The sequence below is a fragment of the Sebastes fasciatus genome, chromosome 12, assembly GCF_043250625.1.
Source record: "Sebastes fasciatus isolate fSebFas1 chromosome 12, fSebFas1.pri, whole genome shotgun sequence".
Classification (NCBI taxonomy): Eukaryota; Metazoa; Chordata; class Actinopteri; order Perciformes; family Sebastidae; genus Sebastes; species Sebastes fasciatus.
In genome coordinates, this window is record NC_133806.1 from 24,730,574 (window position 1) to 24,746,820 (window position 16,247).

General features: G+C 43.9%; 1 protein-coding gene across 10 annotated transcripts in view; it reads right to left on the minus strand.

Annotated features, from left to right (window-relative positions):
* col6a4a (collagen, type VI, alpha 4a) overlaps window positions 1-16,247 on the minus strand; it is a 70,802-nt gene that overhangs the window by 32,232 nt on the left and 22,323 nt on the right. For 9 of the 10 annotated variants that reach the window (XR_012596298.1, XR_012596300.1, XM_074654284.1 and 6 more), the window contains exons 3-10: window positions 12,737-12,839; window positions 9,547-10,155; window positions 7,459-8,046; window positions 5,836-6,405; window positions 3,625-4,239; window positions 2,164-2,724; window positions 1,328-1,885; window positions 164-742 (exon numbers count right to left, since the gene is read on the minus strand). Coding sequence is in view for 8 of the 10 variants with exons in the window: in XM_074654284.1 (XP_074510385.1) it covers window positions 164-742; window positions 1,328-1,885; window positions 2,164-2,724; window positions 3,625-4,239; window positions 5,836-6,405; window positions 7,459-8,046; window positions 9,547-10,155; window positions 12,737-12,812 (4,156 nt within the window). In the remaining 2 variants the exon portion in view is untranslated. The remainder of the gene's footprint in view (window positions 1-163; window positions 743-1,327; window positions 1,886-2,163; window positions 2,725-3,624; window positions 4,240-5,835; window positions 6,406-7,458; window positions 8,047-9,546; window positions 10,156-12,736; window positions 12,840-16,247) is intronic. The other variant, XM_074654285.1, reaches the window with a different exon arrangement.

The window sequence follows — 16,247 nt, forward strand, 5'->3', positions numbered from 1 at the left end:
GTGAGGCTGGAAAGACGTGACGCTGCACAGATTAAATCCCACTGGTAAAAACATCGACATGGCTTAATACTTCCAGGTTTTTGTGACTTGTGTGAACTGCTGTAGTGTTATGATGCTATGAATCTTTAACCATCAACGTTCAGAGCTACTGTGTACCACCTACCTGGCTTGGTGTCTTTGCAGAGAACATCAGTGATGTTCTTGTACAGAGTTTCCAGGGCATCAAAATTATCCACATAGAAAACTCTGGAAGTTTGGTGACCAGCCATGATCTCCAGCTGCGTCCTGTTGGCTCCTTCGACGCCGATACTGAAGACGGTGACGCCTTGGTCTCGCAGTGCCACGGATGGTGCCACCAGACTATTTCGGTCGGTAGCGTCACCGTCTGTGATCACCATGAGAATCTGTGGCACCTGGAGGTCGGCCCGACCGCCGTGTTCGGTGTTAAAGAACTGTGAAGAGTACGCCAGAGCCTTGCCGGTGTAGGTGTCTCCGTACGGAGATTTCAGGGCTGATATGGCGTTAATAACCTCCCGTTTGGTGCTGTACTCTTTCAAAGTGAAAACAGATTTGGGGTCAGTGGAGTAGAGAATGACCCCAAAGCGAGTCAGGTCCTTGCCCACTGTAGTTTGGTTCACCATTGATGCCATGAACTTCGTCATGCTTCTGAACTTGCTCAGGGTTATGCTTGTGGAGCCGTCCACCAGGAAGATGATGTCAGCTTTTTCTGTCTTCTGACACTCTGGTTGGAAATATAAGGACAGACAGCAAATGAACGTTCACGAACCATTTACATTATAATTTTGACTTTTCTTCTACTTTTCTTCCTCCTTTTTCGGACATTTTTTTAACTTTTTTTCAGCCTTTCAAAAAATATTTTAAAATATTTTTCAGACCTTTTTTGGACACTTTTCATGTTTTTTTAAAAAAAAAATGTCTGACATTTTTTTGACTTGTGTTCTGCCTTTTTTCCGCCTTTTTTTGGCATATATTTTGGACATTTTTCAGACATTCAATTGGGTTCTGTTGACAGTCCTGCGCTACGTTTGGTAACCAACATCTCCCACCAAATTGTGCTTTTTTAAAATGAGTTACAGTGGAATATTATTGTCCAGGAATACAATTAATGTTGCAACCTTGAAGTTAGCACCAGTTAGGGTTCCCAAGACAAATTCCCAATGCAAATCTTCAAAATAAAGGCTCTCTAGTGAAAAAGAGATGGTATGTTTAAAAACAGTTAAAGAAAAGAGAGAGAGAATCTTACAAATCTTTATGCTCTATTACCAGAATGATTTGATGTTTTGGGATAGTTCCAGACTCGTCTTACCTCTCTCTGGCTCACAGAGCTCATTGGCCACCTCGCTCTCCAGGTCCTTCAGAGCGTCAAAGTCCCTCTCAGCATACATCCGGTCCCGTGAACCGCTGATCTCAAGCAGCTGGGTGGTGTTTGCGTTCACCACTCCAATGGCGTAGATCACCACTCCCTTGGCCCTCAGAGCCTCGGCAGGGTCTTTGACCAGGTCTTGGGCCTCGCCGTCTGTTATCACTACCAGCCTCTGGCTCATGCCAGGACGCCCTCCTCCGGCTGCATCAAAGTACTGCGACACATCTGTGATGGCAGCACCCGTCAGCGTGCCTCCACCAGTCTGCTGCATGACATTGATGGCTTTTGTGATGTCCTCCTTGCTGTAGTACCGGTTGAGGGGGAACGCTAGTTGTTGGATGGTGCTGAACTGCATGACGCCGACGTGCACCTTGTTCTCCCCGATGACCGACTTACTGATGACAGATTTCATGAAGTCTTTCATTTTCAAGTAGTCTTTTGGGTCGATGCTCCCAGAGCTGTCAATCAAGAAAAGGAGGTCGCCTGGTCTGTCTTTACAAGCTGTGGACAAAGAAGCAAGGACATGGTAGTGAGGCCTTCCTCTTGTTTCCTGCTTTTCTTGCCTCAAAAAAATGAAAATGTATCAAAACAAAATATAACAAGAAAACAATCTGTGCTTGGGCCCCCTGGTGGCCTACGAGGTAAGATGTCAACCACAAACCGTCTCCGGTTCACGTCCAGCCAGAGACAATCCCAACATCTCTCTACCCCATCACCTCTCTACTATCGGCTGTCCGATGCTTTAACTACATACAGAATATGGATCCAGTTCCTCTTACCGTCTGTAGAACAGATGTCTGTGATGATGTCGTCCTTGATGGGCTTCAAAGCATCAAAATTATTGACGAAGTAAGTCCTCTTGGGGTCGCCGGAAATCTCTCTCAGCTCGACTATATCTGCCTTTTTCACCCCAATGGCGTAGACGGTGACACCCTGCGCCCTCAGCTTTTCTGCAGGAACCTTGACCTCATCGGCGGATTTCCCATCTGTGATGACAATCAGGTACTCCGGGACTTTGTGCCCACGAGAACCCATTGCTTTATCGAAAAGTGGGCCCATGAATTCCAGCGCTCTTCCCGTCTCCGTCCCGCCTCCTACTTGTTTAATATCCTCGATGGCTTTCTCCAACGTCTTGGTATCTGAGTAGGTTGTCAGATCAAATTCTAAATTTGGTGAATCTGCGTATTTAGCGACCCCCATGCGGACATGTTGTGGCCCGATGCGGAAGGTATGAAGAAACTCAATGATGAACTTCTTCATGTCTTTGAAGTCGGCGGGGTAAATGCTTCCCGAGTGATCAATCAGGAAGAAGATGTCTGCTTCATCCGTTTGTACACAGCCTGGAAAAAAAACTTATTATGAGTTCTTATCCCAATGACATCATTTGAAAATTCCCTTTACTCCAATGACATCATCTATACATTCCCTTTATCCCAATGACATTATCTATACATTCCCTGTATCCCAATGACATCATCTGAACATTCCCTTTACCCCAATGACATCATCTATACATTCCCTTTACAGTAATTAGAGATGTTCCGATACTTTTTTTTCCTTCCCTATACCATTTCCGATACCCGAACTTACCGATCCGATACCAGCGTGATAAAAAAGATATATCATTATTATTATTATTTAACAGCTGTTTCCTACTGACAATGTCTGGATGTGATATGATTAATATCTTTGCTGTATCTGACTCAGGTTAGTAAAACATGAACTAATAAATACAGAGAACGAACGCAGTAGAACTTTCTGTCATTATTCAGTTTTACTTGTTAGATTTTCCACTGTGAAATATCACCAGATGGCTGACATGTTCCTCGCTCTGACTACCGTTACATTCTCCACCAGCGCCACCCTGTTGTTGTTTGCTATCGTCACGTCTGCAGTCAGTTCTTCTTCTCTGCTCTAAAACAGTAGTAGCCAGTGGCAGCCATGATACCTCCATGGTGACAGCACAGTGAAGACTACCGTTTTTGAGCGGAGAAGAAGAAGAATTGATTTTGGTTAAACAAGGTGATTTTTTTCCTGGGTTAATAAATTATGGTATGTGATTGGTGCGTAGACTGCCGATGCCCGATCCCAAATTTCTGACATATTAGTATCGTTATCGGAACAACTCTAACAGTAATTTAATGTTCTATAAATACTGTTCTACTCTTGAAACTTTGAATTAAAACCTATTTTTAAACGTATTCAACAAAGCCGGTAATAAAACCAACAGTAGTTCAGACCTTCTTTGATGCCAGTTCTTCTCGTACTGACTGTGACTGCTTGCCGGAGGATGTTAAGACACAGGGTTTTCTGCAGGCTCTGCTCCACTGATTTCAGCATGGAAAAACTGTCCACAATAAATTTGTGCTTATGTGGGGGGTGAGACGCCATCTCTACCAGCTGGGCATCGTTGGCATCTTTGACTCCTACAGCGTAAACAGTGACACCAGCCTGACGGAGTTCATATGCTGGCGTGCTCACGTTGTCCTGGGATTCACCGTCTGTGATCACCACCGCCACCTTCTGGACGCCTTTCCGGCTTCCTCCTTGCGTGGTAAAAACGTTGTTCAGGGTGAACGTTAAGGCAGCTCCGGTGTTCGTACCACCGCCGTGGTACGGCAGGATCTTGATGAACTCCAGCAGTTCGTCCTTAACATTGAAGGTGTTGAGGTAGACCTGTGCCGTGGCCTGGGTATTATACATCACGATGCCCACTCGGACTTTAGCTGGACTGACATCCAGGCCGCTCACAATCGTGTGAAGGAAAGTGCGCACCATCTGGAAGTTGGGGTTTCCAATGCTTCCCGACTCATCAACGATGAACACGATGTCTGCCACATTGGCTGCTTTGCAATCTGTGAGAGGAGTTTATCATCATAAAATCATTATCAACTCACTGAACTGCTCAACCATTCACATACATTTCATGATGAAGGACAGACTGAGACGAGGAATACTCAATTCATTATATACGATCTAGGAAATTCTGTTTTGTGAGCAATTTCTTGCTGACAGATGAGCATGTTCAGACCGACTTTATTCATTTCAACGAGGCTAGTCGAGCGACTCAGCGGAGGTCAAAACGCAGGTAGTCCGGGTACAAAGCTGAAATCAAACCTGGATCAGGTGTACTGAGTGACACCTATGGCTCTGTCAAATGTTAAAATAAAAAAAATAAAAAATGGCCATAACAATAAACTGGGATTGCCGACTCCTGAGATGCTATTCTAACAATGTGCCAGGCAACACCTCCAGTAAGATAAGATATATACTGTATATATATATATATATATATATATATAGACCCCTTTATATAGACTCCTATAGACTTAATTTAGCAGGCAGCCACTTCCCCAGTAAAAGTCTCCACCGCACATTTGGTTTAGTTTAGCAGTTGTTCGCTGTGTGTCTGCCCGGCATAACGACACTCTGTCTGTCCGGATTAACAATAGCGATTGTCCTACAAACAGTGTGTCTGTTTGTCCTACATTAACAGCTGCTAGCATTGACGGTGGCTCCTTGCCCACTGTAGCCACAAACATACGCTCTGTCAGCGGGGCGTAACTTCAGCGAGTTTCCGACCGACTGTGTTGTCGGTGGCGTTATAACTGTGAACGTAGGTGTAGCAGACAGTGTGTGTACAGTTTATTTATCGGTGAATAAATGCTACAAGGCTACAACTCCTCCGCTCAAGCGAGCTATAGACGGGAGCCAACTTCCTGTATCTGTAATGCTGGCTCTGCCTCTTAAGGTGGGCTCTGAAGGTGTACCAGCTTTTCCCCTTGAAGTGACGAGTTTTTCTCAGCTTTTTAATTAATTATCAACATTTCTTTTAACCGTTTTAACCAATAGCGTTAATCAGTTAAAATGCTTAATGTCAGTTAACGGTTAAACGATTAATTATTAACATCCCTAGTTGCTAATAGTTTAGCCTTCTGCTAACAGCAGCCAATGGCTCAGGGCTGTTGTTAGCAGGAGGCTAAATATTAACAACATTTACTCTCCATCTCTGAAACGTTTCTCTGATATTGTAGCTCGCTAGAGCCTCGAATCACAGTTTGTCATCTCAAATGTATGTGATATCGGGATTCTGGCACCCAACAACACAGCAAGATGACATTTTAGATGAGTAACTTTAGCCCACTGCTAGTGTTAGCCTCCAGTCTTTCCTTTGTTTAGCCTCCAGCTAACACCGTGACCTCATCATGACGTCGACACTAAAAGGGTCTATATGGCCACCTTAGATCTCAAGTACATGATAGATCAAGGTAACAACAAGATAATCAAACAGGTGTACCCATCTGTCAGTTAGAAACAGCTCACATATCTGACACTTCATGCAATGGTCAAATTCAAAATGGGTGACTGTGAATAAATTGTTGTAAAATAAATTTTTCAAAGGTGATTATTAATAATAATAATAATAATAATAATTTTAAAAAGCTTTTCACCTCCAGTAAGAGCGGTCTGTGCTTCCTGTTTTACCAAGATATCCTTCAGTATAGTTACGGTGTTGCCTATAGACTGGTACGAGTACGGTGCGGTGGCGATGACACGCATTTCTTGCATGGATGCACCGAGGCTCATCCCTACCACAGTTACTCCGGATGATTTGATCAGACGTGACTCTCTATACACCTGATCATCCGAGTCTTTTCCACTCATAACAACCAGGTACTGTCGGTAGCCTTGGTCCGCCCTGCTTCCTGCCTCACTAGTGAAGAAGTGAGTCCTGGCGTACTGCAGCGCGCCGCCCAGATTACGAGGTTCGTTGGTTTGCAGTCTGCGCTGGCGGACACTCTTAACACCAGCCAGCGTCTGGTTTTTGGTTTGGTAAGCGTTGAGAAGAAACTCCACTTTGACATCTTGACCATACTGGGCCAAGCCCAGCCGGTAGGTGGACGCTGACATGTTAAGTTGGTTGACCATCTTGTTTAGGATGCCCCTGATCTGCTGGAACTCTGGTACTGTCAAACCGCGGTCCACCAGGAAGAAGATGTCTGCAAACTTCTCTGCCAAGGCTGAAAGAAAAATGCAAAGAACAGATCTGCTGTTACAGTAGACTGAGCACTGAGAAATGATAAAAACTCTCTCAGTTCTAAAAGAGTAAATCTCGCTCATGAATTACAAGACACTCATTCATAATTCTTAATGTTTTAGTATCTCGGCAAGAGTGGTCTTCCATAGTCAGCAATCACGTTTAGCATTAGCTAAGTTTCAGGACTACCTGTGTCATCGACAGCACTTTGTCCTGTGATCCTGGGAAATAATCGTTCTGTGCTGTTACCACTGTCAAAGGGAGTTCCACAGGGGTCTATATTGGGTCCTGTGTTGTTCACAATTTATATTAACATTATGTCCTTGCTAACAAATTTTAACTCCCATCTTTATGCGGATGACACAGTTCTGTATTGCAACCACTGAAATCCTACAACAAGCCTTTGACAAATTGCAGATAATTGAGATATTGTTGACAACAGTTTGCATATCAGCAATCTGAATGGACTTAGTACTGACAGGGTCTCGGATGTAGGCGCATTTTGAACTCTAAGGTCGGGGGTTCACAAAAACAATCCAGAGGGAATATAATGTGTGTGAGAGGTGAGAGAGGTCTAATGTATTGGGATGTGTGTAGTTGACAAACATTGGAAGAGAGCAAGTATTACTCGCCCATCTTTTAAGTGGTTACATCTCTAGTCTGATCTTAACCACACAGCTGATAGGTACGTGGTTTGTGTACATGGTGTAACAGAAGTGCATATTTAACGGTGTGGACAGAATGTCCGATGTTATTAGGCTATAAGTAAATAAAAATACCACAAATCGATCTTCTTGTCTTGTGGGTTTCTTATTCTGTCAATATGAAGACACAACAAGGTTGATATTATTCATCATTACAATAAATTATTAGTTATACGTTATTATAAAAATATAGGATGCATTTCTCGGGGGTTCAGTGAGCCCCCTGAACCAATGCAGACTGCGCCTGTGATCTCGGAGTATAAATATCTTCGCATCTGGTTTGACCCAAAACTTACGTTTAAATTTCACATTGACTCACTCAGCTATCTTACCTTGCCTCTGATCCTCCACAGAGATGCAAACCGTTTGCAGCAGACCTACTGTCAGCCTCTGCAGAGCCTGGTAGCTATCGATGGAGGACAGGAAGCGCTCTTTAGGCCGGTTGGCGATGGATTTCAGCTCCTCCATGTTGGCTCCTCCCACCCCGATGCCAAACACTATGACTCCATGTTTCCTCAGGTTCTGGGCGGGCACTACCACATCGTCCGTGGAGTCTCCATCTGTGATGACCACGGCGATCTGAGGCACGCGCTGGCTGGCCCGGCTCCCCGCGTCTTCTGTGAAATACGTCGTCCGGAGGAAATCGATGGCCTTGCCGGTTTCCGTGCCTCCTGCTCGGTAAGGAAATGTGTCCACTGCAGCCAGCAGGGATTGCTTGTCCATGTGCTCCTTCAGCAGGAACTCCTGGTGAGTGTCACTACTGTACTGAGCCAAGCCGACCCGAACTTTGTTGGAGCCGATGTCGAGGCCTGTGACGACGCTTCGGAGAAACTTACGGACCTCCTCAAAGTCACTGATGCCGATGCTGGTGGAGCCGTCGACCAGGAAGACGATGTCGGCCACGGTGGCTTTGGCACATTCTGGACAGGAGAAAGAAAAGAGTCAACAAGCTGAGGAACATGTTAAGGTCCAGGCACACCAAGTCACCGACGGACAGTTCGGGGCCGTCGGACAGCTCGGGGCCGTCGGACAGTTCGGGGCCGTCGGACAAGTTTGGGGCCGTTGAACAACTCTGGGCCGTCACACAGTTTGGGGCCGTCGGACAGTTTGAGCGTCTGTCTAGTTTTTTCGGTGTGTCCCGCACCGTCGGCTCTAGTCTACCTGTGTCGGAGATCTTTCAGACAATTCAGCATGTTGAATCGGCGGCGGAGCTCGTCGGTGAGAGAAATCTCTCTGATTGGCTGTTCAGCTTAAACCAAGCAGTGCACGAGAGGAGAAACGGACGTGAGGAAAGCAAGTCAACGAGTAAAGTCAAGGCATATCATAACAATGGCTTGTATATCCGCCGTCCTCGGTCTTCCTGTTTCCCTTTTTGAACGACAAATACAGGCCAAAGAACGTATATCACTAAGAAGTGAAAGTCAATAGTTCGTTCCATGTCAACATCAGCGCCCAGCAGCAGAGCTACGCTTCCGCCATTTTGGACTGAAAGCGACTACTGGACGCCAGTAAAACGTCCGCCTAAAGAGTGCCATACAAAAGGAAAACTACATTATTTCAATTCTATTGTCATATTCTACCAAAACGGCCTACAATAAAATATAAATATAATAAGTGTTTTCAGTCCAAAATGTCAGCAGCGGTTGTTGTATAAAAGAACACTGGAGTTTCGTCTACACTGTTTGTACAGATTACCGCCACCTGCTGGTGTGGAGCGTTATTTCCTCATACAGGCGCAGAACGTACGTGCTAACTAGTCGTCGGCTGTAGTCTTTGCGTTGTGTTCGAGTGCAACTTGTCGGCCTCTATCGCCGCTAGTTCTCTGATGTCGGCTTGGTGTGTCTGGGCCTTAACGCGCTTTGTACAGCAAAATAATCTTCATGAATGATTTTTGAAGCCTAAGTGCAATCGCCAGAGTTAAAAAGCTAACGTTAGGCTATAAGCGAACCCACACCATGGTCAAATGACTTCACGTCGCCACCACTAAGCTAAAGGTGGACTAGCGTTCGGCGTGATGATGTTTAGTAGTCTAATTTAGCCACTTATTAGCAACTGCCTTTTTTAAGACAGGTAAAGGCTTCAAATTTTACCAGTAATAGTCTTTGCGGTGTGTTCGAGTGCAAATTTTTGACCAAGGCAAAGGTGACGTGAGGCGACGCAACTGGTGGCCTTCGCCGCTGCTAGTTCTTTGAAGTCGGGTTGGTGTGTCTGGGCCTTTAGTGTCTGTTAAATTATATTATTTGGCTGACTAAATAAAGGTTTACAGGTGTATCTTCTGACACTCAGATGACATCAGAGTGAATTCTGTTGGATAATATTATGACAACAACCAGTAAGTACGACTATCATTGCTTAGATATAAGTACTACTTAAGTGAGACCAGTGGATCACCAGGAGCTGTGTGGTACAACACGTTTTACCTTGAGACAACTGCAGGAGTTGTCGTTTGACTTCCTCTACAGTTGTGCAAAGCGTCTGGACGATGCTCTGAGAAATTCCCTGCAGCGCCGCAAAGTCAGACACGCTGTAGACATGCTGACTGTGCGGCTCACTGGCGATCTCTCTCAGCTGGTCTTCGTCCGCCTCTTTGATACCGATCGCATACAAAACAATTCCCCTCCTCTTCAGGTCCTGAGCGTGGGACTCCACGTTGTCTTGTGATTTGCCATCGGTGATCACCACGGCGATCTGCGGAACGTTCTGACCCCCTCGGCTTCCGGCTGCCTCCACAAAGTGCTCAGTCAGCATGAAGTCCAGGCCCTGCCCCGTCTGGGTGCCGCCCCCCATGTACGGCAGGCTGTTGATGTACTGGAGGATGTCCTTCTTGTTCTGGTAGGTGTTGAGCAGGAACTCGGTGCGTGGCGTGGTGCTGTACTGGACCAGGCCGATGTGGACGTGCTCGGGCCCGACGTCGAAGCTGTCCACCAGTGTGTACAGAAACTGACGGATCTGTTTGAAGTTCTCGGTGCCGATGCTCCACGACCCGTCGATCATGAAGACGATGTCGGCTACAGCCTCTTGAGTGCAGACTGAGAGGGAAGGTTGTCAGGTCACGGAGAGGTCACAGCTGGGTGCTACAAGGAAAGCTCTTACTGCCCGAGCAGCTCGCCAGCCAGAGGCGGGAAAATGTCAGCGTGGTTTACAGAAAGAAGTGGTGGTTGCTTGTGATGTGTGCAAGCCAGAGGGGAAAAACGAGCAGTTTGTGGACAGATTGTGGACAGATTGTGGACAGATTGTGGACAGCTTGTGGATAGATTGTGGACAGATTGTGGACAGGTAGGAGCAGGATGGAGTCTGAAAGCACTCACCTTAAGGTGGACTCGCTAATGCGACAGTGTGAGGAAGGTGAAACAAAGCTGTGAGGCTTCCAGCCGGAGGTCATTTCTTTCAGACAGTGTTGGTGGTGCTGATCCAACTCTAGCTCTGCTTTAACTTCTCCATCTCACTACAAACTCTTATATCCCTCACATTCATGTGCCTGGCTGCACAAAACCGACTCAGTGTTTCCTTTCCCCACATGCCTTCAGGTTAAACACCTCAGAGAGGCTTAAAGTGACTGTGAGATCCAGGGTCTCTGCACAGACCTGCAACAAATGTCCTTAAAGTGGAAATGAGACCAAGTTAATCTAGTTTACTAAATGGATCTCCACTTTAATGAACTACTATATAATAAACATGACAAATGTCAGCATTTAAGAGAAAAAAGAAGATCCGTTCGTGACAAGAGCGCCGCCATGTCGCAGTACTCTTACCTGTGACATCACCAGGTCAGTTGGCTTGGTTGAGTTACACAGATACAACGGTAGAGACCGTGAAAGAAGGAGACTGAGGAGCCACAGGACAGAAGAAAACAAAAGAGGGGACACTGTTGTATTGTTCCTGGATGTAAAGATGAGTTTCAGTTAGTCAGTCCAGTCAGCTGGACTCAGTGCCGGTCGGAGGACTCTTTCAGTGCCACTAGCCAGCGCTGCAGTAACGTTACTGATCTCTGTTTCAGCCTCAGTTTATGAGATGGACTGTTTTGTTCTTGGTTTTAACATTGTAAAACTCATCTTTACATCCAGGAACAATACAATAGTGTCCCCCCTTTTGTTTTCCTCTGTCCTGTGTTTTTTCTCTTAAATGCTGACGTTTGTCATGTTTGTTATATCATTAACTTTGCTTCACTTCCACTTTAAGTATTTCCGTTGCCTATAAATGTCCTTAACTAAGTATTTTCGTTGCCTAAGTTTAACCACAATGTATTTCCCTCTCTCCCAGCCATCCTGTAGGCAGATGTTGAAAACATGTTGAACATAATCCAGATGTTCTTTGGTCTGGCAGTCGGGTTGTAAAATACTGATCTATATGTTTGATGCAACCAGGCAGCTTATCAGAGAACAGTTAAAGCTTCAGATCCGTGTGCTCAGCAGAAAACACCTTCTAGTGCAGGTTAGTAACACAGCGGCTTATAGAAAATACACATCTGATCTGTGTGGGTGTGTGTGTGTGTTGGCATCTACAGTGTGTGTGTGTTTGTACTTGTACAGCTATCTCTGTGAGGACATTTTGGAAACTGAGGACATGTTGGCCGGTCCTTACCTTAGGACAGACCTCCAAAGGCCTGTTTGAGGGTTCAGACTTTGTTTTAAGGTTCAGGTTAGAATCGGGTTTAAGTCAGGGTCAGGGATTGAGGCCCTGTCTACACATATACAGATATTTTTAAAAACAGATATTTACCTCTACGTTTTGGCTTCTCGTCCTCACGCTAACACCGTTCTTGGTCACAAAAACGAATATTTTCTAAAACGCCTTCTAAGGTGCAGATTTTTCCGGTTACTTTGTATCTGTGTGGACGTGTAAAACGATGACGTCCTCTCCTCATTAGGCGCCCATTGTTGCTTTGTGTAATGAGCAGGCGCCAGAAACAATAACAAAGATGGCGGACTATCGGCTTTTTTACGTTTTGTCAGCACTGCTCGGACTGATTCCTACTTTACATCAGAAACATGTTCCAGTCTCAGGAGGCCGAAGCAGGAACACATTTAATTCATGTAAAGAGACAGTTGATGATAGGAATCCCCCCCCACTAACAATAACTGTTATCACACTGACTGTAATGAAGCCGAAGGAAAGTCAGAGAGAAGGCTGGTAACTAAACTCATCGATCTTTAACTTGTGGTGACATGTAAATGTGACGGCGAGCTTTTGGAGTTGTTTTTGCGTTCGAGTGTGGACAGAGATGGGTTTTTTCTGACTTTTCTTCTGCCCTTCTTTTGCCTTTTTCATACATTTTTTTGGACATTTTTCTGACTATTTTTTATATTATATTTGTAAAACGAAGGTTGTGCGGGTAGATTTTTTTCTTTTTTTAAAACGGAGGGGAAACTATCCGTTTATAAAAATATCTGTATAGGTGTAGACAGGGCCTTAGTTGTGATGGTTAAGGTAAGGGGCGAGGGAATGCATTATGTCATTGAGTGTCCTCACAGACATAGCAGTACACAGCTGTATGCAGGTTTTCCAGATGTTGTAGGATGATGTAATGTTGAAGCAGGGGTACGCTGGCCGTAACCCTGTATGTGTTGGTATGCAGGAAATGAAGTCATAGCTGTATATAATGATACACACCTGTCATCTGAGCGGCGTTGCCGTAGAAACAGGCTGCCGTGATGAGGCTGAGGAGTAGATTCCGCCTCCCCTCCATGCTGGATGGTTCTCAGGTTCCTTCGTCCTGCCACACAGAGACAAAGACAACCATAAAAGATGCAGAGAAGCTGTTTCCCATCAGCAACATGAGGACAGGCCACGCTCATCACCACCGCTCTGAGAATAAAAACCCCTCGGAGCTGTGGCGCGTTGGTCTGCATGACAAACAAGATGCACATTTGGAAAATGCCGCATTAAAAGAGGAATTCACTAAAAGCTTTAATGTTTGAGCCATAGTATTTAGTGGTGGGAGAAGGATTCAGATAATTCACTGGAGTTACAACAGTAAAAGAACCGCTGCTAAATGTTTGACTTTTTATTAGTGAAAACCCCTCAAATTAAGCACTAAGTCAAAATCTGACTTAAGGCTGATCTAACAAGAATCACATCCACACCTTAAAACTCTCCTCTGGTTCATTAAACTGATTTTACTTTAATCTTACGGTATTAAATCCAGATGTGTGTCGTGTTGAAAGAGTCATGATGAAAGCTAAACCCCTTTAAAAACCCTTAAAGGTCCCATAATATGCAAATTTTCAGGTTCATACTTGCATTTTGTGTTTCTAATAGAACATGTTTACATGCTGTAATGTTAAAAAAAAACATTATTTTCCTCATACTATCGACCTGAATATACCTGTATTTACCCTCTGTTTGAAACGCTCCGTTTTAGTGAATTTCAACGGAATTGCGTTGCTAGGCAACAGTTTGGGTCCATGTTTACTTCCTGTCAGCTGATGCTAATTACATCCACTGCGACAGGAAATAAACTGGGACATATTTAGAATATTTATGTTTAAAACCGTGTAATGGTCTAAATATTGTATATGTATATTTGTGACATCACAAATGGACAGAAATCCTAGCGGCTTGTTTCAAACGTATAATTTCTGAATACGGGCTGTGTGTATTTCTCAGTATATTGAGCGTTTTGATAGTTTAACAGTATTTATATAGCACCTAAACCTGCTTTATAATGTAAAAGACATGAAAATCTCACTTTTTACAATATGGGACCTTTAACTTAATAAGCCATGAATAAACAAATAAAGCAGATGTAAGGATACATGACTTTTCCCTTAATTTACACTTTAGAATTTCTTAACAAATCCGTTAATGAACAATTTAAGGTGTTACTAAGGTTATGTTAAATAAAAGAAATATTTTGTTATTTAGTAGGGACTTTAACGCGTTAATAACGTTTTAGGGCAAATTCGTTTTAATGCCACTAAATTCTTTAACGCATTAATGCAACCGATTTTTTGGAGGTTGTAGTGGCTCAGTTTTAAAGCGAGAATAAAGATACTGGTATCATATGGAACTAGAAAACCTAAAGAATCCATTGGTACAAAATACTAACAATAATAAATATACACATACATTTACACAAAGCAGCGTTATTTGTCCACTCCCATGTTGATAAGAGTGTTAAATACTTGACAAATCTCACTTTAAAGGAACAGATAAAAAACGTGCGATTAATTTGCGATTAACTATTTATATATATGTATATATATATATATAATATACTCCCATCAGAGCCTGCCAGTGATTTCCACAGCTGACCGTCCTGATCTGGGAACATTTGAGGGGTGAAGAGGGTAAAGTGGGCGTCTTCTGCTAAATCAGTGTAATTATTGATAATGATGTGATTCTGCTCGCTGCCATAAACTCATCGACGTAACTGCAGCGCTGCGATACGTTGGATAAATCATCACTGAGAGGACGCCAACGTTGTCTCACAGCACAGACAGTAAATCACTACAGCGAGTGGGACTGTTACACTAAGCATTTAGAAAGTACTGGAGACAGAGGAGGATGAATGCTAAGAATAATAATATTAATACTAATTTATGTCTCAAAACAAAGTCACAATAACTTTACAAAGAGTCAGACAGATATGAAGCTAACATCAATAACAGCTGATAAAATCTGCCAGCGAAGGCTTTTCAGCCGGAAAAATCAATAATTGCTGGTTAGAAACTATCTGTTGTATGAATGTGTTGCTGTAGCTTTGCAGGGGCCTCATAGACGTCTTTATATAGCCCCCTTTGTATAGCCCCATTTGTATAGCCCCCTTTGTATAGACCCCTTTATATACACCCTTTTATATAGACCCTTTATATTGCCCCCTTTGTATAGCCCCCTTTCTATAGACCCCTTTATATAGACCCTTTATATAGCCCCCTATATATAGACCCCTTTGTATAGACCCTTTGTATAGCCCCCTTTGTATAGCCCCCTTTATATAGACCCTTTATATAGCCCCCTTTGTATAGCCCCCTTTGTATAGACCGTTTGTATAGCCCCCTTACTATAGACCCATTTGTAGACCCCTTTATATAGACCCTTTACATAGCCCCCTTTAGATAGACCCATTTGTATAGCCCCCTTTGTATAGCCCCCTTTATATAGACCCTTTATATAGCCCCCTTTATATAGACCCTTTATATAGCCCCCTTTATATAGACCCTTTGTATAGCGCCCTTTGTATAGACCCATTTGTATAGACCCCTTTATATAGACCTCTTTATATAGACCCCTTTATATAGCCCCCTTTATATAGACCCTTTGTATAGCGCCCTTTGTATAGACCCATTTGTATAGACCCCTTTATATAGACCTCTTTATATAGACCCCTTTATATAGCCCCCTTTATATAGACCCTTTGTATAGCGCCCTTTGTATAGACCCCTTTATATAAACCCCTTTATATAGCCCTCTTTATATAGACCCATTTATATAGACCTTTTTATATAAACCCCTTTATACAGCCCTCTTTATATAGACCTCTTTATATAGACCTTTTGATGAGGTGTTTAGCGGGCGAAGCGTTAAGTGGAGGCAGAATAATTCTCTGAACACGTTAGTTAAAGCTGTATTGTTGGCTTTTTTTTTTAACAATGGCTGAAGAAAATACTAGTTTCTCTCAATATGTTCTGTCACTCACTCTCCAGGATCACGAGTGTTAGTTGAGAAAGTTAACATTAACCAATGAGACCAGATTAGCCGACCCCTACACCGCTGGAGACTCCTTCAGGAGGAGTAGACGGCTAGATTGTCTGTCTCCTGAACTGGCTATATTGTCCGGAGACTGAAGAGCCAGCTAGCTATCGCCTGCTGTCCTCCCGGTGAAGTAGTCTCCTAGCGGTGAGGAGTGAGGCAGAGGGACCGTGACCCAGCGCTGTCCGCTGTTGGGCTCATTTTCTGCAGCATGGTGGAATTAGCAAGGTAGCTAGCTAACTAGCCAGACGCTAAATGAGTAAAATTTAACAACTTAATGCTTCATCCACACACTCTTGTCACAGCGTAGGAAAGCACAGTGCTATCACCAGATGAGGGACAACTTTGTTCAGCTCATTTTCAACGGCAGCGCTGTAAAGATAAATTGAGGGCGTATAAATCTTTGGATGTCTATAGTTAACTATCCTTC